At 39.6% G+C, this 24,147-nt stretch overlaps 3 protein-coding genes across 4 annotated transcripts in view; 1 reads left to right on the top strand and 2 right to left on the bottom strand.

Moving 5' to 3' along the window:
• LOC110005219 (low choriolytic enzyme-like) overlaps positions 1 to 24,147 on the top strand; it is a 208,211-nt gene that overhangs the window by 19,318 nt on the left and 164,746 nt on the right. The gene's annotated exons all lie outside the window — the stretch shown is intronic.
• znf414 (zinc finger protein 414) lies at positions 652 to 6,126 on the bottom strand. Its single transcript, XM_020654477.3, has 5 exons — positions 6,015 to 6,126; positions 5,721 to 5,831; positions 2,922 to 3,027; positions 1,410 to 1,960; positions 652 to 1,319 (listed from the first exon to the last, which is right to left on the bottom strand). Exons 1-5 carry the CDS (start codon positions 6,064 to 6,066, stop codon positions 1,150 to 1,152), a joined length of 990 nt encoding a protein of 329 aa, XP_020510133.2. The 5' UTR covers positions 6,067 to 6,126; the 3' UTR covers positions 652 to 1,149.
• On the bottom strand, positions 7,729 to 23,417 carry ankdd1a (ankyrin repeat and death domain containing 1A). Of its 2 annotated transcripts, none has more exons than XM_020625650.3 (16): positions 23,232 to 23,417; positions 22,500 to 22,603; positions 22,142 to 22,240; positions 21,724 to 21,822; positions 21,512 to 21,616; positions 20,796 to 20,894; positions 17,152 to 17,250; positions 16,724 to 16,822; positions 16,531 to 16,629; positions 15,343 to 15,441; positions 15,135 to 15,233; positions 14,315 to 14,410; positions 13,508 to 13,709; positions 12,691 to 12,822; positions 11,265 to 11,336; positions 7,729 to 10,933 (listed from the first exon to the last, which is right to left on the bottom strand). In XM_020625650.3, the coding sequence occupies exons 1-15, from the start codon at positions 23,263 to 23,265 to the stop codon at positions 11,275 to 11,277; spliced, it is 1,527 nt and encodes a 508-aa protein (XP_020481306.1). In that variant the 5' UTR covers positions 23,266 to 23,417; the 3' UTR covers positions 7,729 to 10,933; positions 11,265 to 11,274. The 2 variants fall into 2 exon arrangements, with proteins under 2 accessions (XP_020481306.1, XP_020481305.1); XM_020625649.3 differs by having other exon boundaries at positions 7,729 to 10,627; positions 23,232 to 23,416.

Raw genomic sequence — 24,147 nt, 5'->3', positions numbered from 1 at the left:
TGTTAAAACTGATTTTTGTAGTTTAAAGGGTTAATATTGTTTCAAATAAATTGTCCTGGAGGGGGGAGCGCCGATAGCCTGGCGACTATGTCGTGCCCCCCATGTACAGAGGATAGCCGCAGCAGCAGCAGCAGCAGCCTTGGGTTAAGATCCAACCTTGGCCCTATGCTGCATGTCATCCCCTACTTTATCGTCCCGGTGTTTTCTGTCCAGTAAGGGCAAAAAGGCCAGAAAGCATTTCATTTCTCAGTCCTGCTCTAAAAGCTCCAAACGTGGATTATTCCCCAGCTAATGGATTTCCTTCTGTTTCATTAACATTGGTTAAAGAAAAATAATGTCCACATGCTGAACAAGTTAAGAGACTTTTCTTCAGAGACTTAAAAACTGTGAGCTGTTTTCACAACAGGATCCCTTGGGCCCCCCCTAAAGAAGGGTCACTTTTTTATCTTTTCATTTAATTTGTTGCAATAAAAAGGAAAAATGTTAAAAAGCACAACTCGTGTTTCTCTTTTAATGGCGCAGTAGAAAGGCTGAAACTGGGGACCCCCTCCCACGGAAACATTCAATACAACACGCTTAAAAAGAACACACAGCAAATCAAACGCTGTGTTTTATCCCATGTTTACCCAAAAACATCCAAATGCACCATGATGTCAGCTGAGAGTTTATTATCTGCTGTCCAGTCGAGTTAAGTGCACTGTGTACTATTAGTGTTGGATACTAAATCTCAAATTCTGTTCTTACCTTGATTTACAAACTGTGTTTATGGGTCTGCTGATCAAACATCTAACGGCAACAGCTTCCTAGGGTTTGACATTCACCGTGAAGAAACACAACATGATAAACGTTTCTTTAAAACAAAAGCAGAAGAGTGGATGGAGTTAATAACTATCTCAAGGTAAGAGAAAGTATCATCAATTTTAGGACACGTTGCAGAGAGCAAAACAGCTGTCTCATATTTGATCAAAAGTCACTTGTAATGTTTTTTTTTTTTTAAAGCACAGCTGCCGGCTCTTCACTGAGAGAGGATTTATACAAAACCTGTTGCAGAGCGTTTGACAGAAACTTTCATTTACAGTTGAGTTCTTGAGGAAAACAAAAAAGAAACATTTGCTTCCCAAAAGTTCATTGCATCGTTCTGCTTCCACATTACGACGTGGCTGCAGAGCTCTCCGTGTCTTCTGCAGGTTTGTTCCCGCTGTGCTGAGCGCTGATGTGTTGACTCATGTCTTTACGGTTGGTTACCGTGTGGCCGCACTGCAAACACGTGTAGCGCCCTCTGGTGTGCTCCCAAAGGACTCGTCTGCTGGAGGTTTGAGCTGATGAGAGAGAAGACAAATTAATGACTAAAACAAGAGAGTTCTATTTTTTAACAAACCTGTGCAGCTGTGTTGTGAGGAGAGGCTCACCTTGATTTTTCCTCCAGACAGCTGAAGGAGGAGGAGACAGAGGAGACGATCCTGAAGCAGGTTGGGTAGGCTCAAGAGATCCTGATGGTGCCTGGTTTTGACCCCGGGTATCAGGGGCGTCAGGAACCACTGATGTCCCCTCAAGGTTTAGAGACGGAGGCATATCAGAGGCTTCGTTTATGAGCTGAGGCAGCAAAGCAGCCTCCGTGAGCTGCTGGGCTGCAAGCTGGGGAGGGGAGGGGTCTGGGTTGGGCAAGAATGGGGGACCAAGATGAGGGGGGGCAGCAGACTCTGATTGAGGAACAGCAGCGGGTAAGGAACCGTCCGTGTTTTGGATTTGAAGTTGCTGGGATGAGGACACAGACTCCAGCTGCGGTGGGTCCTGGTCCATGGCTGTGGGGGTCATGCTCGGGTCTGTTGGAGCAGCAGCAGCTGGAGGGGGGGGCATCGGTTCAGGCAGCTTTGTTTTGCCCTGTGACACTTTTGAACAGGTGTGCAGGTGAGTGAGGAGGCCTTTGTAGGTCCGTAACTTTGTGCGACAGTTCTCACACCTGCAGAAATGAGAAAGAAAACAGTCTGAACTACGATTCACGACCACAATAACTACTCAGTTAAACTAATTATTAATGTCTTGATTCATTCAGGGCCGCAATGCCAGTTAAACGCTCACTCAGAGAGTTTTTTTCTGATCGACTATTTTTAATTGTTTTCAATGAGCAGAGAGCGTTCGCAGCAGAGAGCCACCGCCTGGAGAAAAAGCGCAGCACTCAGCGTCTTTTTTTACAAGCGCTTTGTCGTTTTTGTGCGACCGCTCAAGTTAAAAATCTTTCCACTTTTTAGAAAGGCGCTGTTGACGTCACCAGCGCTCTTTTCAAAACGTACGATATTCCCCGTATTTTTGCCACCCAAGGATTGTGTCTTGTACCCACATCCTCCTCACTCCGAGTCTGCAGGGGTTAAAAAACGATCTCATCATCTCAAGAAATGCAGGACAAAGTGACGGAGCAGTGTCGGACATACAGCGCCCGTTGTCAACAGACAGTCTAGCGAGCAGCTCTTCTTTTATCAGCGCACAGCCAGCGCTTTTCTGTCTCAGTGGACACGGGGCCTCATGCTCCACTACCTGGATGTAAACCAGCGCAGTGGACAGACAGAGTCTTGTAGGAGTGCGGTTTGATTCTGATCAAGAAGACTGGGAGAAAGTTACATGTGTCAGGTTAAATTGGAATATGACCACTTCAGCACAGCCATACGGACATTTACCTGCAGAGGCCCCAAGGCTGATGGTTTCTAGCAATGCTAACGTTTACCCGCTGATGCTATGCTCTGTGTTTAGCTGTAGAGATGAATTGTGCTCAATCGTTAATTGTGTTCTTAAGACTAGTCCATTAGCCTACATTTGAAAGACTAACTGTCTTTAAAAATGAGTCGAGATGAACATCTTTTGTTAAAACATTTGTACAAAACAATTAAAAGAAACTCTGCTGAGGAAGAAAAATAGGAACAACTCACAAGAAGTATATGTTGGGTTTGTGATGTTGCCTCATATGCTCCATCAGCTTCAGCATGTTGGGGAAAGAACCCCCGCAGCCGATGCTGGAGCAAAGGAAAACCTTTCCTATGAGAGACAGAGAGTGTCCTTATTAGCCGACAGATATATCAAACAACAGAAAAACACAGCAGTGTGGGGTTATACAAGGTAGCAAAACGCCAAACACCTGCACCTGTAGATATTTAAGAGAGGAAAATCTCACCAGTAAAAACAACAGTTTGTTTAGAGTGCAAGGTTTTAGTTTGACTTTGTAACATGAGTGTTTCTCTACAGATAGATAGATAGATAGACTGATAGATAGACTGATAGATAGATAGATAGATAGATAGATAGATAGATAGATAGATAGATTGATAGATAGATAGATAGACTGATAGATAGATAGATAGATAGACTGATAGATAGATAGATAGACTGATAGATAGATAGATAGATAGATAGATAGATAGATAGATAGACTGATAGATAGATAGATAGACTGATAGATAGATAGATAGACTGATAGATAGATAGATAGATAGATAGATAGATAGACTGATAGATAGATAGATAGATAGACTGATAGATAGATAGATAGACTGATAGATAGACTGATAGATAGATAGATAGATAGATAGATAGACTGATAGATAGATAGATAGACTGATAGATAGACTGATAGATAGATAGATAGATAGATAGATAGACTGATAGATAGATAGATAGACTGATAGATAGATAGATAGACTGATAGATAGACTGATAGATAGATAGATAGATAGATAGATAGACTGATAGATAGATAGATAGACTGATAGATAGACTGATAGATAGATAGATAGATAGATAGATAGACTGATAGATAGATAGATAGATAGATAGATAGATAGACTGATAGATAGATAGATAGACTGATAGATAGACTGATAGATAGATAGATAGACTGATAGATAGACTGATAGATAGATAGATAGATAGATAGATAGACTGATAGATAGATAGATAGATAGATAGATAGATAGACTGATAGATAGATAGATAGATAGATAGATAGACTGATAGATAGATAGATAGACTGATAGATAGACTGATAGATAGATAGATAGATAGATAGATAGACTGATAGATAGATAGATAGATAGATAGATAGATAGACTGATAGATAGACTGATAGATAGATAGACTGATAGATAGATAGACTGATAGATAGATAGATAGATAGATAGATAGACTGATAGATAGACTGATAGATAGATAGATAGATAGATAGATAGATAGATAGATAGATAGACTGATAGATAGATAGACTGATAGATAGACTGATAGATAGATAGACTGATAGATAGATAGACTGATAGATAGATAGATAGATAGATAGATAGACTGATAGATAGACTGATAGATAGATAGATAGATAGATAGATAGACTGATAGATAGATAGACTGATAGATAGACTGATAGATAGATAGATAGACTGATAGATAGATAGACTGATAGATAGATAGACTGATAGATAGATAGATAGACTGATAGATAGATAGATAGACTGATAGATAGATAGATAGACTGATAGATAGATAGACTGATAGATAGATAGACTGATAGATAGATAGATAGATAGATAGATAGACTGATAGATAGATAGATAGATAGACTGATAGATAGATAGATAGATAGATAGATAGATAGATAGATAGACTGATAGATAGATAGATAGATAGATAGATAGACTGATAGATAGATAGACTGATAGATAGACTGATAGATAGATAGACTGATAGATAGATAGATAAATAGATAGATAGATAGATAGATAGATAGACTGATAGACTGATAGATAGATAGACTGATAGACTGATAGATAGATAGATAGATAGATACTTTATTGATCCCGAGGGAAATTCAAAGCATCCAGTAGCAGGTTACAAAGACGTACATGAAACATTTGTTACAAATTAACCACAAAGAATTAAAAAATCCCTCTAGATGAATCAAACTTAAACTGTGCAATTAAAAATAGACTTATACAAGAAATGTACATAACCCGTGCAGGGATAAAAAATATATGCGACATTTAAAAAATAACCTATAAAACAATCTGTAATAAGACCTGAATATAAAAAAATAAAAATAAAAAAGTGTTGACCTTCTGAAGGTCTACTTCAGGGTCTGTAGTATAGTCCTTAGGCTGTTATTGGTTTTTTATCCAATAAGTATTTGTTTGGTACAAAAGCAGATTGCTTATTCTTGTAAAATTAGAAGAAAATGGCTCAGTGTTTCTGAAGTAATGACTTCTATTTTGTTTATTTGGGAGGGGAACCCAAGCTCATGTTTACAGTCAGTATGGACAGGAGACATTATGGTAATGACGCTAACACAACACACTTAATGTTCTTAACATTCAGTCTACATCAGAAAAAAGACTGAAGTCAAAGCCTCTCCACTGGACAAACAGTAATGATAAGTTAAATCCTGGTTGTATATATTCTCATTCTTAGTTTTGATATTTTTAGTGTTTATTTACTTTGTATTTAATATTATATTGTGTTTAAATTTGCTAATATTGTGTTTTTTGCTCATATTGTGTGTTTGGACAACCTGCTGCTGTAACACCACAATTTCCCAGTTTAGGATCAATAAAGTAATTCTATTCTATTCTATTCATTAAGAAACTGTATCTCCATCATGGCACAATGGAGCTTATCTTTAATTACAATACACACCTGTCATGCTTTGGACATCAGGGTTGTACAGATGTATTAAATCAACACATGCTCACCAGGAAGAGACTCCGCCGGGATCTCATGGTCCTTGATGTGAGTCTCCAGAGAGCTTGTGTCGGTGTAGACCCGCTTACAGCCGTGAAACGGACACAGTGTCCTCTGTTTCCCTGGAAGACAGAAACTCTGACTTTTTAAAACGTCCTGAATATATTGCAACTAGTGACAGAAAGCTGGTTAGCATGCTAAGCTAGCTGCTGCAGTTCAGGCTTGCACTCAGCGCTGTAAGGAAACATTTGTTAGAAATTAATTTAACTTTCATTTATTTGTGATGTGCAAGAAATATTACAAACCCCCGTTTCCATTTTCAGCTTCCCCGAACAATGTGTTGCCCAGAGACATCATCGTGTCGAAGCAGTCTGCACTGACAACCACAATAAGTAGAGCAAAAAAATAATGGACTGCAAGGACCAGAATGCAACGCGAGAAAAACAATGAACAAGAGCATAATTTACTTCCGACAAAGACACTTTCTATTTTTTTCAAGATGTTTATTAAATTGAAATTGAGATTAGTCAATTAGGCTACTCCTACGTACATAGAGCATTAAGGTTACATTGACCTTCCGGTCTATCCATTATTATTATTATTATTATTATTATTATTATTATTATTATTATTATTATTATTATTATTATTACATTATTATTATTATTATTGTTATTATTATAATTATTATAATTATTATTACATTATTATTATTATTATTATTATTATTATTATTATTATTATTGTTATTATTATAATTATTATAATTATTATTACATTATTATTATTATTATTATTGTTATTATTATAATTATTATAATTATTATTACATTATTATTATTATTATTATTATTATTATTATATTATTATATTATTATATTATTATTATTATTATCATTATTATTATTATCTATTACTTCCTGTAGCCTACAGCCCTGATCCTTGAGGTCAAAAAAGCTTTATGAATGTAACAGTGATTGTGATTCCCTTTACCACCAATTGCCATAATTAGTCATAATTTCACACTATATGCCCGTAATGTGTTATTTTAATTGTGTATTTTTTTTAAATAATCTTACTAGCTTTACACTGAGGCTGGTATTTATTTTATAGCATGATCGCCCTCTGCTGGAGCCCCTGCAGACCTGACATGATCAAATGTGTTTTCTTCTCTTGGTAAAAGTGCTGTTTATCCATGAAGTATGTTTAAGAAAACCACCAAATTTAATGTCAAAAAAACTTCTTTAATGGTATTAATTTCATAGTATTTTTTGGCTCACTACATTTTGCTTCATAGATAAATCATATCTTCTTCCTTAATCTCTCTTGAATCCACAACTTAATTACAGGTATTTATTTTTGGGTTTCAGCGATTTCTTACACATACAAAGGCGGCAGTGGTGTAACATCCTTCTGTTTGCAGAAAAACGCCTTCTTAGAGCCAAAAGCTATTGTTACACAATGCAAGAGAGACGGCTGCAGATTCCTCATGTGAACAATATAACAACCTGTTCCAATAAGATCATTTTCTTGTGTCCTCCTTACGCACTGACTAGCAAATCAGAGTGGTACACTGGTAACTAAAAGAGACCCAAGGATGTACAAAGGAGGGTCCAACTTTTTGTTTTCCCTTTTTCAGTTTCATAATTTCCCCAGCTTGAGTTGAATATCAACTTTAAAATGTCCAGCTTGTAAGAAGCTATGTCAAGGAGCACTTTTTTTTTTTAAGACCTTGTTTTTGTAATAACATGGTGCTTTAGTGCTTATATAATGCAAACCTTTATTATTGTTTTTGGAACACAATACTGGGTGACCTCTCAGCAAATAGTCTGCCATGTGTACAAGGGATGTAAATGTGAGAGTAACCAGGTACACAGCCAAATAAAGAGAGGGTGGGAAGTGACGAGTAACTGTTGAATTTCTGATTTGTTGAAGATGATATCAACACTCCACATGTTCACAGTCCTGTAAATATGATCCATGGTCCAGAAGTGCAGAGGGAAAAAAAATCAAGTTGAGCACCTTGTAGCCAAAGTGGAGTTTTTATTGATCTTTTAAACATGAGCTGCATAAAAGTTTGATGAAGAACAATTTTGATTGAAGCATTGATTTTTTAAATTGATCTTAAAAAAAAAATGTAATTCATAAAGTTCCTTAAAATGCAAATTTCTGCACATGATTTTTTTTCATGCAAACATAGTTTTTATTTACACCCTGCTCATCGATCTTTATTGGCTGTATGACAACAAAACACTAAACATGCCCAAACCAGCTCTTAATCATTTGTTTTTGTAGGCCTGTAACGATCATCAAACGTGTTCACGACCAGCAGTAATACTACATCACAGTACAGTACTAGAAGATCATTACATTTGACAAACATATTTTAAAAAATGACATTTTTTGTGAATTGTTACGTTCCCCCCAGTAAACAAAATCTGAACGAAAGAGATCGCAGGTTGAGGAACTGACAGAACACTGCACCTTTTACAAAAAGGTACCACAGCCCCGTTTCCACCAAGCGGTCCGGTTTGGTTCAGTACAGTTTGGTTCAGTTTTGTACAGTAAACCCTGATCTTGCGTTTCCACAGCCAACCGTACCCTTATTTGGCAAGCAGAGTGTAAGCCAGATGGAGATAGCCGTGTCAGCTACGAAATAGTGTGACATCATAGCAGCTCAACACGTTGTAGCCCGCTATTCATTAAGTTAAATGTTCAAGAAGAAGAACGGGACACAGTAAACAAAATGACCTTTAGGGGTCGGATCGGTACCCTTGGCACCCCAACAGAAGGGTACCAAAAAAGTAAGACGGTACAGATCCCTTATTTTGGTACCATTCCCAATTTTTCGACGGTGGAAACGCCAATAAATGGGTACCAAACCGAACCGGACCACTTGGTGGAAACAGGGCTTTAGTGTGCCTTGGGTTTCATTAAATTGGAAGAAGAGCATAGTCCTTCAAACCACCCACTAATTTCATCAAAATAATAGACTAACATAAATTGGAGTCCAAAACAAGCCGGAGTCAGAGAACAGAGGGGTAATGGGAGGAGTCACTGGCCGAAATAAAAAATATATTTTCAACACACACCCATAACTGAGATCTTCATTCAACAATAAAAACACAGAAAGCCGACTAATGGTGTTGACTCTCTGGATTCACACAACCAACTGAGCAAAGACGCATTGCAACCCCTCTCTCCATCCTCCCAGCCGAGCTGATCGCCATCAGCCGTCAGGTCAGGAAACCTGTGACCTAGTTTCCTTGGGATTCTATCCATGACAGAATGTATATAGTTGTTTTACTTCATGCAAAAATAGCTGTTATATTTTACACCATTAACATTTTTTACACCAGGCAACAGAAGGAGTATCCCAAAATAAAGACCTTTAATTAGCAATGTGAAAACATAAAACATAAAACATAAAACAAGAACACAAAAATCAGTGAAATAATCCCGTAAACTACTCAAGAAGAAAAAGCAAGTAGAGAGGCACATCTGATAAAAAAAAAAAAAATACATCATCCTGTGGCAGAAGGTTTTGTGCTTTTCTGTTTCTCATTTTGAGACTTCAAGAATTCATCTCCATCCTTAAGTGGTTACTTGTATCAAGTATGGAACAACTGATTGAAAAAGGCTCAAAGTGCATTTTAGTTATTGTCACTCTACTGCATCACATCTTCAGTCTATAGGATGCATATACAACTGTAATACAGACAGAAGGTTGACGTTGAGCCATAATGTGAAACTGAGATGTTTCATTCCTTCCACTTGAGCTTTAGATCAACTGAGGTCGATCTGCTTATATTACTGCTCTCTCTATTCAAACAATGATGGCCAGACTGAATGAAGATCTGACGTGATGGAAACAAAACACAGATTTCTTTAAGGCCACAAAGACAGAGTGCAGAGCTTAAAGTGCGGCTGCCTTCAAAGACAGGGAAGACACCATCGTCAACAACAGTTTAGACCCTGACGTCAACGCATATGACATCATGAAGCATAATGAAGACGCTGGTAAGTGTACCTGCAAGTTTCTGTGTGTGTTTCTGTGGTGAAATGATTCAGTCTGAGTTGTCTACAGAGTGTGAGCTGCAGCTGAGTGATCCTCTGCATTCTGAGCAGAAGTGAGAGTAAGAAGAAGACGATATCCTATATATTTATCCTGCAAGGGGAAATTCAATTTTACACTCTGTTGGACGTGCACTAATGGAGACATGTCCGAGTGAGGGGGTTGTCCACAGCCTGCGCTACTGGTCTAGTGGGGGAGGGGGGGTGCATGGCCTAGCTCAAGGGCATCTAAGCAGTGTTCAGGAAGTGAACTGGAACCTCTCCAGCTACCAGACCATTTTCCAGATTTGGTCTGCCCGGGGACTTAAACCGGCGACCCTCCGATTCCCAACCCAAGCCTCTACCGACTGAGCTACTGCCGCCCACAGAGGGATCATATTTAAAGCTACTATCAGGAAAACATCAGGATAAGTCCACAACTCTGGATGACTAAAACAGACTGAGAACAGTGTAAAAAAAGAGTAGAAAGTTCCATATTAAATCAATTTTAAAAAGACATAATAATCATCATAAAAATGTGAATCAAGTGGGATAAAAACTTGGTTATGAAGTGAAACCAGACATTTTTAAAAGAGTACATATACATCAAGTACATCTAATATATAAAAAGAGATTATTGCTTCATTTAATCGATTTCCTTCTATGCATGTCACTCATAGTGTATATGTTAAATTTATTCACAGGTTCCACCAGCATCAGTGAGTGTGATCATTTTTATGATTAACACATTTAACATTTATACTGTGTCCCAGTGTTCAGAGAGCAGGAGATGATTGAGGCCTTCACGGAGACGGTCGTTAACAGCTTCCATTCAAAGTGGTGGAGGATGACGACGCTCTGCACCCTACACACATTTTCCCACAAGACAAATGTATGAATGAATAAAACATGTGAAAAGTTAACGGTTGTTTTGGACAGCAGAGCACTCCTCTCATTTTTAGACTTTGATGGTCATGGAGGTCTCTTAATATGAATACATAACTTGCTGTCAACTGTATATTTCATGATAATGAGCCTGGAACTCTGTATTCCCGTGATAAGTAATGTGCGGTTGTGTTCTTGAGATCTCGACTTTTGTATGTCAGTATGTTGAGAATACAACGCTGGTCTTCCCGTGATAACGAGATCTTGAGAAAACGACAGAAATGATCTATGGAAAATGGAGAGAATTAAAATGTATGGGTGCATGTCCTCTTAAGGCTTCTGTAACAAACTGCAATCACAGCTACCAAAAAATGCTTTGTTCAGCTGCAGGCTGACAATCTGAGGTATCACTCAGATGCACATGTTTTATTTTTAAATAATATACAGATATTTAAATCTACAGCAGTTTTTAAAGAAATGTTTTCCCTACAGAACGCCTGAGATAAATCCAATAAAGTGTAAATGTGTAAACAGTTAATGCAATGGACTGAATTTCATTGGCTCTGAATTTGCATTTAAAAAGTTTGACTTGTCGTGTTGCCTTCACAGTCACTCACAGTGTGATGATCACATGGCAGTGCACATTTTGGTCGAGCTGGTCTCTGCATTCGCTTTCTGCCGGATGTTCTCTGAAAGATTAAAAACATCACAGAGACATCACACACACTGCAGACCGTAGAACACCACAACCACCAGCCAGCAGACGGTATCATTTAGGAAATGGACGAGCACATGATGACGGAGTAGCTCTGAATCAAATGTTTAAAACACATTCATGAAGGAAATACATGAAACTGTTCAACAAATCGAGCAATAAGATATTTCATGAAGTTATGCATTCCTCTGTCGTGTTTCAATAATACAGCAATCACTTCAGGCACTTTTGTGCAGTGCACAATAAATAGAAATATGGATAATATCTATAAAGCATCTTGTATATGCTCAATGTAACCCTTCATACAACACAACTTCTTATTCAATAAATATCTGCATCATAACTTTACTTTTTTCCACTGGAATGATTTCTCACCGGCCTGCAGAAAGAGATGACAGTGATCGTCTGGTATTATTGGAATATACAATATACGCAAACCAGGTGGCTGCTTAATGGAAATAAAACATGTCTGCATTCAAACTGTAGATTGTTCTGTAAAGCACACAGCTCAAAAAAATCCAGTATATGTTTATATACAAAAACAAGTTTTAAAAAAAAAAGTAACCCAATATGTGTACATATTTTTGCATGTCTCTGTTTACATACAAAAGACAAGTATGAAGAATAAATCAAAATGTAAAAACAACCTCAGAAGTGGCCCTGTGGTGATTGGACATTTTTTGTGTATTTCTTCCTGGTCTGCTTTTGGTTGGTGCTTGTGTTTTTTCTTTCAGAGGCTGGGCGTGGCTTATTGGCTGCTGGAGCTCTCTGCAATCACTCACCTGATCATCATCAGTAATCACCAGCTGCAGCATTTAGACCCTTGTTCACCTCTCCCAAGCTGCCAGATTATTTCTGCCTACACCGTGGTAGATCAGCTTTTCAGAGTCAGTACGAACCTTCAGTGATTTGGAATTACATGTGACTGATTACCCTTGTCTCTTTTTTTCCAGTGCCTCTAATCATCGAGCTCCAGCGCTTCACCACCCAGCCTCTCATCCAAGCCTCACCAGCCTCACTTCAATAAATACCACTTTTACCCACCACCCTGTCTTCCGGTCTTGCTTTGGGGTCCACTTAAAACTCTTTAAAGATCACAACAGGCCCAAGGCTTTTCTCAAAAATATAAAGGAACTGCAGATTTAGTTAATTTGGCACATTTCCCCCCTCTACATTCAGAGGGAATTCATAATCCGGATCTAGGCAAAGAAAAAAAAATATCCAAAGAGAACGTGAAAGCTTTCTTCCCTGCGTCACATTGCAGGAGCTCTGTATAGCTCTGCTGCACAATAACATATCAAACCCACAGTGTAGTTTGAAGTTCTCACCTGCCAAGTCCGTCCGTGAGATTTCCACCAGCCCCTCATAGAGGCCTTTGATTGGGTTCTTTCCCGCCATCACGACTCCATGAAGCCAGATCAACAGCATCCTGTGACCGTGCTCTTTGTAGCTTTTCATACCTGGAGGTTCAACTCAGGACTTAAAAAACACATCGTTGTCTATCTATAGTGAAATTAAAGGTGGCATGTTCTCCTTGTCTTCAACCAGTTTAAATAAGTCTCAGAGCTCCCTGAAACATGTGTGTGAAGATTCTTGTTCTAAATCCACTCTGATCCTGTATTTGATCATGTCTATAAACCCCTCTATTTCAGCCCTGCTCAGAACAGGCTGTTTCTGTGTCTGTAGCTTTAAATATGCAAATGAGCTGAGCCTGACCACCCCCCTCTCTGGAAGGCTCTGGCTTTCTCGCTCCATGTCCTATTGTTTGAGCACACATTTTCTGAAAAGTGGATCAGGCAATAGACGGAGAGGATGGACTTTTCTCATGATTGGGGGGTTTGTAGACGGACTAGAGAAACATGTGCGTGTTAGAAAAACATGGTGAAGTGTATTTTGCATATTATGTGACCTTTAAGTGAAACGTAAGCGAATGCATACATTCCACTTTATTTACAGATGAGAGAACGAACACAAATAATAAGGAGGTCAAGAGCCAAGGAGGAGCCAAGAGCCAAGGAGGTCAAGAGCTGTGTGTGAACTAAGACCAGATGCTGTGGTTTAAAAACAACTGACGGTGTTTTGTTTTTATAGCTTAGATACTTTTCAATACTATCAATCATTGAAATAAACATCAGTCCAGCTCACCCGTCCATTGTTGTTCTATAGCTCGTATATGAGCATCGCTGAACTCCCAGTGTTGTGCTAGAATCTTCCACTCCCCCCGGCACAGGTGCTTGGTGGCCAGGCTCCACAGGACCGAGCGGATGTGCTGTGTCTCCGGCTGGTGGTCCTGCTTAAAGCTCAGATTTCTTCCCACCCAGGAGTCCTGCCCACTGCCCAATTGATCCTGAGGAGGACAGGAGAAGCTGTTTTCATGCCAAGAGTGCAAACAGATCTATAAATGATGGACATGTTTGGAGTGATGTTGGCACAACAGGAATCTTATAGCATAAGAGTAACAGTGAAAAAAGAAGTAACAGAGGAACCCAGCAGCAGGACAGATGACAGCAAAAACAAAATTGTGGCACTGACACTGAAACACCACACTCGATTAGCAATCACCTGAACTGAGAATGCAAATTTGAAAACATATGTAACCAATCAGATCACACAGAAATCAGAGCTCGAACAGGAGTCAGGTTTGTTCTGTGTGCAAAACAATGAGACAACTTTTAAAAAGGGGGGTAGGTGTTCGAGTAAGAGGAGAACGAGGAAGTGGAGAAAGAGAACACAGAGATGTATTAAGTTCAATATTGAGAGTACAAATATTTTGTTTCCTCATTGCAAGTTAATATGTTTTGTATTTTGTATATTATGTTTTCTTTGTCTGGAGTTTAGACCAACAGGGCCCTAGTTTCAGGGACTGAGTTAATGCATTAGTTAAAAACTGTACTTAATAAAGTTATTCCCAGAGAGTCACTGCAGAGCCAGGTGCAAAGTGAGTGAACTCACCTTCTCCCATTTATAAAAACGATCAGCTTTGATGATCATGTCGACCAGGATGATGTGGTTTCCTCTTGCTGCCACCTCCAGACACGTTTTCCCCTGCTGTGTGTATCATACAGTCAGTATAACACAGCAAACAGGACACACAACTACACAATACAGCGGCCACATCATCAGATAAATAAACATATAAGTAAGAACTAGAAAACAGGCATCCAATCTTCCAAACATAACATAAACTGCAGGAACCTTGTCCTGAATATGTCAGGCTATTATCACGTTTACTAGATATCAGTATAAAATTAAACATGTTGAGTCAAAAAAACACTCTTAAAGAAAGTTCAAGTGACATTTGAGGGTTTTGTTGACACTGTGCTTCAGCCATGATGAGGTTGATTTTTAGGGGTTAATACTGCCCTTATACACTGCCCTGCAACTATGTGATGTGTATAAAACTATACCCCCTTTTTCTAATACATCTATTGAAACATGTACTTTCCTACCAGCTTCTTATAAAACATTAGTGTAAAATAATGTTTACTATCAGTTGGCGGGTGACTCAGACTGTCGAAGGGCGGGGGGGAGAAAAGTGAGAAACCTGAGACCACAAAGCTGTGATGCTTTGATGGTGTCAAAAACCCCATTTAAGAAACAGTTTCACAATGTGGCACTGATTTTAATTAACCTATTTATATGTGTAGTTATTAAAACACAGTAAAGGTCAAATAAATTAAAATAGAACTAATCGTTTTGCCAAAAGAATGAGAAAATAGATAAATAATGTAATAATCAAATGTGCAATAAGAAGTGGTGTGCGGTGTGGCACCTTGTCTGTTAGAGTGAGGTTAACACCAGAGATGAGGATCATCTCAGCCAGGTCCTGCCAGCCGTGTTCTGCTGCTATGTGCAGAGCGCTCTGTTGTCTCTGTTGATAGAATGTGTTGGATTAACATTTCAACTGTCATTTTATAACTGTAGAGCCATCGGCGTGTCATTGCACTACAGTGCGTGGAGTTGCAGAGGCTTGTACTCACACTGTCAGTGATGTCCAGGTCACAGTCGGCTTCTATCAGCTGACGCACGACCTCTGTGTGATTGCCGAGCACAGCGAGGTGCAGCGCTGTGTTGAGTTGCTGTTTCAAACACAAAGAAACAATAAACATAGTTTGATATGATTTGTGGATGATCCTGACAATAAGAAAAAAAACACATGTACAAAGTTTTTGAAGGACATGCGATGAATAAATCTTACGTTACACATTTTCAAAACGATGTCCTCTTAACTCTGTAAACGTATTTGAAGACGCTGTTACCAATCGTGTTATCTGCTGTAATCTGCTGGAGGTTCCAGGTCATAAAAGTGCTTTAACTGCAGCTATCATTAAAATAATAATAATTCCTGAAGTTGTTCCTGTAAGTAACTTTTTTCCAAAGTTATCATACTGTATCATGTCTATAGGTCAAGTCAGCTTGGTAAAATGCACATTTTAGATGGTTTATTAAATATGTGGTTTGCCTGACATCCCTCTATGTGTTCACTACTAAATGCGTTTTTTGTTGCTAATCAATCAGGAATTAATTCATTTGTAAAATGTGTTGTATTCATATGACTTAAACATATGATGAACAAGTGAACCAAATTCCAGGCCACAGTTGTTTTTTTTTTAATGAGAGGAGGTATTCTTTTGTTTTCTTCTGCCATAATCAATCAGTAAAGAGTCTGATATCCACCCTCTCATTTGGACTCATTCTCCAATCGTTCCTAAGAACATATTTGTTTAATGTACTTTATGTTTATTACATCTGCGTCTTTCATTGTGTTCCTTTGAAACCATTACACACATTGCTGAATAAAACCTCTTGTTTGCTGCTGACTTCCTGCAGAAGTACCTCCACGTCTAACCTGCTAAAGTCTTTTCTCTGATAGGAGACATCTACATCCCTCCGTTAGACATCTCCACAACCTGATTTTCTGCTACCGGCATGTGTTTCAGTGTGTCTGCACTTATTCCCTTTTATGGGCATTAGTGGGCGGTTACCTATACTAATTGAGAACAACATGCATACGCTTTCAACATAAGAACACAGCTGCAAACAATTCATTCATTTAAGAACACGCTGGTGAATCTGACAGAGAGTCTTCTTAAGAACAATTTAAGATAAATCCTATATTAATTCTGAAGATTTTGTTGAATGAGGCCCGTTGTCATTTTCCCACTTACATTGTTTACAGCATCTATATTGATCCCTGTCTCCAGCAGCAAGTGGGCTTCTCTGTCGAAGCCATGCTGGGCCACGTAATGGAGAGCAGTCATGTTCTTCTGCAGACAGAACAGAACAAGGATTCACATTGTTAAAAAAAAGATTCCCTGTGTTTATGCAAACAGTGTCTGACTTAAAATACGGAAAGCTTACGTTAGTCTGTGTGTTGATATCACAGTCGGACTCCAGCAGCAGTTTGATACATTCCCAGTGACCTCCATCAGATGCATGATGCAAAGCTGTGAGACCATCCTGAAAACACCAAAGAGACAGCTGTCAGGAGCTTCACACTGAAAGTAAATATGGCATCAGTTTATGGTAAAGAAGGAATCAGACAACTGCTCATAAGAATTTAACAAAGATAAAAGAACAACCAGCAGACAGATCAGAGGGTCTGTTATCAACCATGATGACATGGAAAATACTTTTCATTCACATTCAAAAAACAACTGTTCACTGCTGTTTAAAGTCACCATGCTACTACATGGAGCGGCGTAAAGTCAAAGGCACAACAAATCGAACAGATTGCCACAGGGGGAAAAAAGTCCCTAAAAAGTGCAAAGCTAGAACATTCCACTCACTATGTTTCTCTCATCCACGTCCACTCCCGTCTCGATGATCTTCTGCAGGACGTCTGTGTGCCCAAACTTGGCTGCTAGATGCACGGCTGTGTTCTCTTCCTGAAGTCCAGACATAACACATCAAAACCAGAAACCCACTCTGACACAACTTCCTCTGCATACAGTGTACAAACCAGAACAAGCACGAGGGGATGTTGGCACCTCGTTGTTATTTTACCTGAACCAGACACATTTACTTTGTTTTGCAGACATGTGTCTTATGATTAAATAAATTCATGATCAGGCACCACCTCTTAAACAATGTATCTCTGCAGGTTACTGTTCAGCTACAGTATATGTAACCTTGTATGGTGTTCAGGTCTGTGGGACCCGTTTTCAATGTTTACCAAAAGAGAAATACCGCAATTAACAGTTTGTATGTGTGCATGTGTGCATGTGTGTGTGTGTGTGTGTGTGTGTGTGTGTGTGTGTGTGTGTGTGTGTGTGTGTGTGTGTGTGTGTGTGTATATGTGTGTGTGTGTGTGTGTATATGTGTGTGTATTGAGATGAGGAATAGTCTGAATATTAGTCAGAAGAAGAGAATGAGTGATCATCTCCCAGTGCACAGAACCAGCCTGTCAGCAGCCAGCCACAGGACCAGCCTGTCAGCAGCCAGCCACAGGACCAGCCTGTCAGCAGCCAGCCACAGGACCAGCCTGTCAGCAGCCAGCCACAGGACCAGCCTGTCAGCAGCCAGCCACAGGACCAGCCTGTCAGTCTACTTCTCAGTAGATTTAGTCAGTTAACATTTATTACTCTGTAAGTACATGGTCTCAATCACTTTGTCTTGTTTATATGTACATTTATTTGCTTTGATCATATTTTCTTTGGAAGCATGCTTCTTTTATTATCAGAATAAACATATTACTGAAGAAGAACAACACTTCTAGATCTGCTGGAATACAACACATGGTTTTAATTTATTGTATGTGGAAACGACACTTCACACCTTTAGTGACCGTTGATCGAGATGAACATGTGATGCTGACCAACAGTGCGGAAATATTTACTTTGAGTCAGCTGTTGGAGGCAGCTGTGTTTGCAAACACAGGATTTAAAGTCGGGACACATCCTGCTTTATGCTGAGTGTTTGAGTACAGACAGATGAATGCATTTACACCCTCATTAGCTTTAGCCATAGTGAGGTCTGTTGTCATGACGACCTGACAAAGGAAGTGTAACATTTCAGTTGATTAATACGTGAAACCAACAGAAGTTTGTTTGCTTAATACACAACAGGCCCTTGTGTGTGCTGCCCTTCAGTCCAAGTACTGATTCATTATGTGTGTGTGTGTGTGTGTGTGTGTGTGTGTGAGTAAATCCTCAAAGTGTAGAAAAATTGTCAAATAATCAACCACTTAAAATACACTTATAGTTCATATTGTGTACTTTGCTTCGTTCAAAATGACAATGCATGCATTTAGATACTTTGACTTTTATCTGTTAAAACAAACTCAGAAAACAACAGTATGAAAAATACTTAAAAGAGCCCTCAACGACACAGATATAATGTTTAGATCAAGACTTTTTTTATTTTATCAAGTCTTTGAAATTTGTGTCAAATCTTTTAATTAGGTCCAAATGTTTATGTGTGGGAATAAACCGGAGCACCCGGAGAAAAAACCCACGCAGACACAGTGGGAACATGTCGAGTCCTGACACACAGAAACCAGCCGGCTTCTGTCAGTCAGGACTTTCTATGTTCCCACTGTGACTGCTTGGCCTGTTACAGCCTGTGTGTTGGAGGAGGTCGGGTGGGGGGGAGTGGCTGGAGAAGCTGGGATGGTCACATATGGTCCAGCATTTGCTTCTTCTGATGCTTGAATTGGCGGCGATGTTTTGGAGTGCAGGCTTTCTTGATCTTCCTCCATGTAGAGATCTTCTCCTCTGACTCGCACAATTGTTGAAACACCTCCGCTTCCTCCTGCAGCATCTGATCGGCCTCCTCCTGTGCTGTCGGATCGGAAGACAGCTCAGGACACATGTTGGTCTTGTCTTGGTTTTGTAAGCCCTCCTCATGCTGAGGCCTGACCTCCTCTACTTCTTTCTGGAGGCTCTCAGCCCTCAATTCCTCTGGTCTTTGGAGGTCCTCCACCCTCTTCTGCAGTGCCTGATCTGTGTTCTCCTGTGCTCTGAGTTCATCAGACAGCTCAAGGCAGCGGCTCTTTGAAATCTCCGGCTGCTCTGCTTTTAAAAGTTCATCACTGATGACCTCTTCCTTCTCCTGCATCAGGGACTCCTTCTCTGCACAGGATGGATCAAAGTGCTTCCTTTCTTCTTTCAGCATCTTGATCTCCTTTTCACACTCAAGTCTCTTATGGTGCTCCAACTCCAACCTTTCCTCCAACTCCTCAATGATGTTCTTGCTGAGCATATCTCTGTCGCACCCTGCTTTGTTCAGATCCTGCTCCTTTTTCAGAAGAATTTTCAACCCTTGTATTTCATTCTTCAGGTCTGCCACCACCTGCCAGTGGGGTGGGCGTCTCTGATGTGATGGGCGATGGGGTCCATACTGGTTGGGCCAGTGGTGCGGCCTCTGGTGGAACGTTTCGGCTCCTTGCATGGAGTACCTGAAATCATCAGCCCCCGTATTGACTGCCCTGCTCTGGGATCTGTAGTGCTCCATTACTCTTCTCAGATCAAACAGTGTCTTGGATGTAGAACGCTTTGTGGTCTTGTTGAAGTGTCTATCGGACAAAGTTGTATCTCAATGAATCTGTGAACTGTTGAAGTCTCAGAATGAATCTGTGAACTGTTGAAGTCTCAGAATGAATCTGTGAACTGTTGAAGTCTCAGAATGAATCTGTGAACTGTTGAAGTCTCAGAATGAATCTGTGAACTGTTGAAGTCTCAGAATGAATCTGTGAACTGTGGTTGTCTCAGACTGGTAACTGTTTATATGCTGAGATTCTAATTAGCTTTGATGGACCAGAGTTCCGGAATTCTTTTGATGTCTTTATTTTATCAAAACATTCTCTTACCATGACATCATAGCATCATTCAAATCATTGCCTGTTAATTAAACTTAAACAAAATGGCCACCCAAGCATGTACATTTAGCATAACCCTACACTGATCTACAATCCTAAAAGGCTGAAATAAAATATTACCAATATTATGAAAATAAATTAAATAATGTTTTTTTTGTTGTAGCCAAGTAGTGTAATAAAATGTGTTTTGTGATACATATTTTACATTAAATGCAGGGTTGGTAATTTTTCGAAAACTAGCATAGCACGGCCCTCACTTACATGTACAAGCGCCATTGGTCCAGAAGCGGACCTCAGCTCATGCTTTGAGTGTGGGCTCGTGCATTCATGGGGTCGAGAACGATCAGGGAGGCGTGATTGGTTCATCAGATTGGTACCTCTCAAATTATTTACAGGCTTACAAACTGCTACAGATGAAGAATTTTCTTTGTTCCTTTGTCAGGACCTGAAGACAATTTCCACCTATCTTAAAAAGTGCATCTTGAGAAAATGACCAACCCTGACTTTAATGTAAAAAAATATAGACAAAGGTGTCAACGCTCTCTTCCATTCAACCATTTAAGCATTTAAGTTGTGTGTGTGTGTGTGTGTGTGTGTGTGTATACGTGTCTTTACCTTGTCCTTCAAAGCATGAGTGCAACCCATTCCAATCAGAAACTCCACCACTTCAGACTGTCCGTGTTCAGCAGCCAGGTGAAGAGCTGTCTTCCCTAACTGTTCAGAGAGACATCGGCAGGTTAACGTTGAGCTAAAACACTTTTCAATCAAAAGCTTAAATAACCTCCTTGTATTTATATGTTGCTGATCATTTTGATCTCTGAAGTCCGAAATTCGGAGTTGCCGGTCTGATACGTTATCAGGAATGCCCCCCTGAAGTCGAAATTCCCACTTGGAAACTCGGAGCAACTTCAGTAGCCTGTGTAAAAATCCAACATGGCTGCTACGTGCATTAAGATAAATGTTTCACCTGTAACTATTGTGTTAGTTAACAACGTAGTCCTCTTGTAGTGTAATTAAATCAATCACACCGATAGCATCATGCAAGTTCTATCTGTGGACGTGTTGCCATGTTATTTTCCAGTGCAGACTGTCACTTAGTGTGTTGTTATTGCCTGGGATGAGCTAACAAAACAAAGGTGCTCCTGGAGGCGTCCATGTTGTTTGACCGACTTGATGCCAACTCACAAGTGGAAGGTGGTTAACCTCGGGTGTGGCGTGATTCCCCGGCTCTAAATTTGCGACATTAGACTCCTAGATGCAGCAAAAAGTCTAAAATGTATAATTTGTTGAACATCAGGCAGTAAATTTAACACAATGCTGAATGGCGTCACCTTGTCCACCCTGTCAAGACAGACATCCTCCAGGTCCTCCATGATGAACTCCAGTACGCTGATGTGACCTCGCTGAGCAGCACAGTGCAGCATGCTGAGACCGTCCTAACACACACACACACACACACACACACACACACACACACACACATAGACTCTGAGTCAGTCAGTCCTGACAGTTTGTTTTTATGATGATATGAAGCAGATCTTACTTTGTTTTCACAGTTGAGCTTTGCTCCACAGGACACCAGGACCTGCAGGATCTTCAAATGACCGAACCAGGAGGCCAGGAGCAGAGCATTCATTCCAAACTGTAGACAAACATACAAAAGTTATACCACAGTGATGCTCTGAAGATACATGTGAAGTAAAGTGTCCTTGACCGCCTTGATCTTTCTTCATGCTTCTGTGTGCTGAAAATGTTTTCATATTTTGCATTCTGTTGACATTCTCTAAAATCTTTGCTGCATTGTTCATAGTAAAGAGAGACTGCACCTTAATGATAACTGATGTTCAGTGTTTTAGGAATGTTTAAACAGAAATTGGACACTTTTGTGCCACAGTGCCTGAGTGGCGTCACCCATCTGTTACTGCAGGGGGGCTTTGGAGGAAACAAAACCGTGCACATACAGAGTCTTTCTCGTCCACTTCAGTGTCATGGTCCAGTAGGAGTCGTAGAGCCTGTTCGTTTCCAGCTCCTGCGGCCCAGTGCAGAGCTTTCCGATCAACCTGTGCAGAGACGGGAGAGATGTATGACCAAGATGGATGATAAAGGAAGGGCCTCAAAGACTGGTTGACACATGGGGCACAGCCGCCCCCCAACATGTTTTTATTATTTTTTATTAATGAGCAGAACGGTGTTAATTTACAATTAAGAAAGCTTTAGTTCATTATCTGTCTTATTGATCTCTCTGAATCAGTGCATCACTACACACTGACAAACACTTGAACACACCTGCTGTAGAAAAGGTCAAAACAATAGGCATACTTTATTCCTGGCCTTGACGTCCACACCCTTCCTGATCAGCTCCTGAAGTTTTTCGGTGTCGTTCCTCTTTGCAGCATCATGGAGCTCCTTCTCTGACACCAGCACTGACAGGGAGAAGTGGACACAGATGTTCACCTTTTTTTCTGCATGCCAGCAAAAGGTAGCAACTAAGGTGAATGCCTGCTGTATTATAAATCTGAGACTTTGGGGGCTTTCACCTTTACATCATTGGCTGTAGTGGTCTTAATGGGATTTGTGTCCTGGTAGATGACTTTTGCTTTTGATAATAAACTCAAGAATTAAAACTCAGGCATGCTGCATCATGTGTTCAATTATAATACAATAGACACAAGAAACAGATTTCGCTTGATAGGCTATGACGACCTTTCAGTCAAATTCAGACAATGAATACTTTTCACATTAGGTCCCAAACACGAAGAAACCTTCATATAGATGAGGAGGCGCAGTTTACTTTAGAAAATGAGAAGCCTTATTGGACAGTTTTTAATTACAGCCTAGTTGCAGAAATAGAAATTGAATAAAATAAACATCCGAGGCTGTGATCGTTTTTGTGCATTCACAAATATTACCACATGTGCAAACGACACATTGTGAAAAGTAACACAGTATCCGGCCTGGACATTTCCAGCCCTCTGTGGTCAACACGGACATCCTGCTGCTGACAGATGTGAGCTCTCTGAACACACAGCTGCTGGGAATAACGATACTCACGGATATCATCCTCCGACACCAGGTCGTCCTCCATCTTTACGCCGCTTTAAAGAAACCTCTGACTCTCCACCTGTGTCATTGTAACACCGTCTGCTTTATATGTTTCAGCCGGGATAAGAAGACTGGACGCACAATACACAGAGGCTCATTGACTATCTGATATTTGGTTAAGTTTTCTTTAGTAAATGAAAAATAACTTCCGTTTCTGACCTTCAAAGTAAAGTTAATTTACTTTTGTAGTCAAGCTGGTTTTGAAAGCCGTGCTACTTCCGTTTTGAAATGGAAGCTATTGTACTTTCGTGATCAAATCGTTTATTATTAAGGTAATTAGTTTTAATTAGTAGCTTAATCACAGAATGTGCAACATACAAAGCCTCTAAGGTAATTTGTTAAAGATGCTGTGGGAACAAAATAATCATCCTATCTTTAGCACACAAGGCTTTAAGTGTGCACAAGTCTATGTGGACTATCTTCTGTAAATCAGTGTTAATGTTTTCACTGGCTTCCAATTGCCATCATGATCCATCATCTGTTAAAATGTGCTATTTGCCTGTAATTTGCTATTTTAACCGTGTGAATTGGTTGTATTCAAATTTTTTTATATATATATATATTTTGCATGCAGGAGAGAGACTATGATTCTAAAGATTTTTTGTTTATTTCAAAAATGTCAACTTTCTTCTTAACATCAATTTTTTTTAAAATTTAAATTGAAAAAATTATAAAAGCAAACACATTTTTTTTTGGGATGCTACCACACGTGTCCAAACCAACCACCAGTTAGACAATTAAAAACAGTTCTGTTTTTTTTTTTGTAATTTTTTTAGGGGGGGGGAGCTGGGTCTTTTTCATTGGTCTTTTTGCATTTATTGACAGCTGAAGAGTGACTCAAGCAAAGGGCTGAGGTCTGACTCCA

This window comes from Labrus bergylta, chromosome 3 (genome assembly GCF_963930695.1).
Source record: "Labrus bergylta chromosome 3, fLabBer1.1, whole genome shotgun sequence".
Taxonomy (NCBI): Eukaryota; Metazoa; Chordata; class Actinopteri; order Labriformes; family Labridae; genus Labrus; species Labrus bergylta.
This window is presented reverse-complemented; position numbering and strand designations above follow the sequence as displayed.

What these genes read in the sequence shown, in the direction of transcription:
- ankdd1a (XM_020625650.3), bottom strand. Translation starts at nt 23,265, where the DNA reads ATGGAGGACGACCTGGTGTCGGAGGATGATATCC. An exon ending in ATATAGATGCTGTAAACAAT is followed by an intron (nt 15,442 to 16,530) that starts GTAAGTGGGAAA and finishes TGTTTGAAACAG; the next exon opens with CAACTCAACACAGCGCTGCA. An exon ending in GTTTTTATAAATGGGAGAAG is followed by an intron (nt 13,710 to 14,314) that starts GTGAGTTCACTC and finishes TGTCCTCCTCAG; the next exon opens with GATCAATTGGGCAGTGGGCA.
- znf414 (XM_020654477.3), bottom strand. Translation starts at nt 6,066, where the DNA reads ATGATGTCTCTGGGCAACACATTGTTCGGGGAAGCTGAAAATGGAAAC. An exon ending in AAACCCAACATATACTTCTT is followed by an intron (nt 1,961 to 2,921) that starts GTGAGTTGTTCC and finishes TCATTTCTGCAG; the next exon opens with GTGTGAGAACTGTCGCACAA. An exon ending in TGTCTGGAGGAAAAATCAAG is followed by an intron (nt 1,320 to 1,409) that starts GTGAGCCTCTCC and finishes CTCTCTCATCAG; the next exon opens with CTCAAACCTCCAGCAGACGA.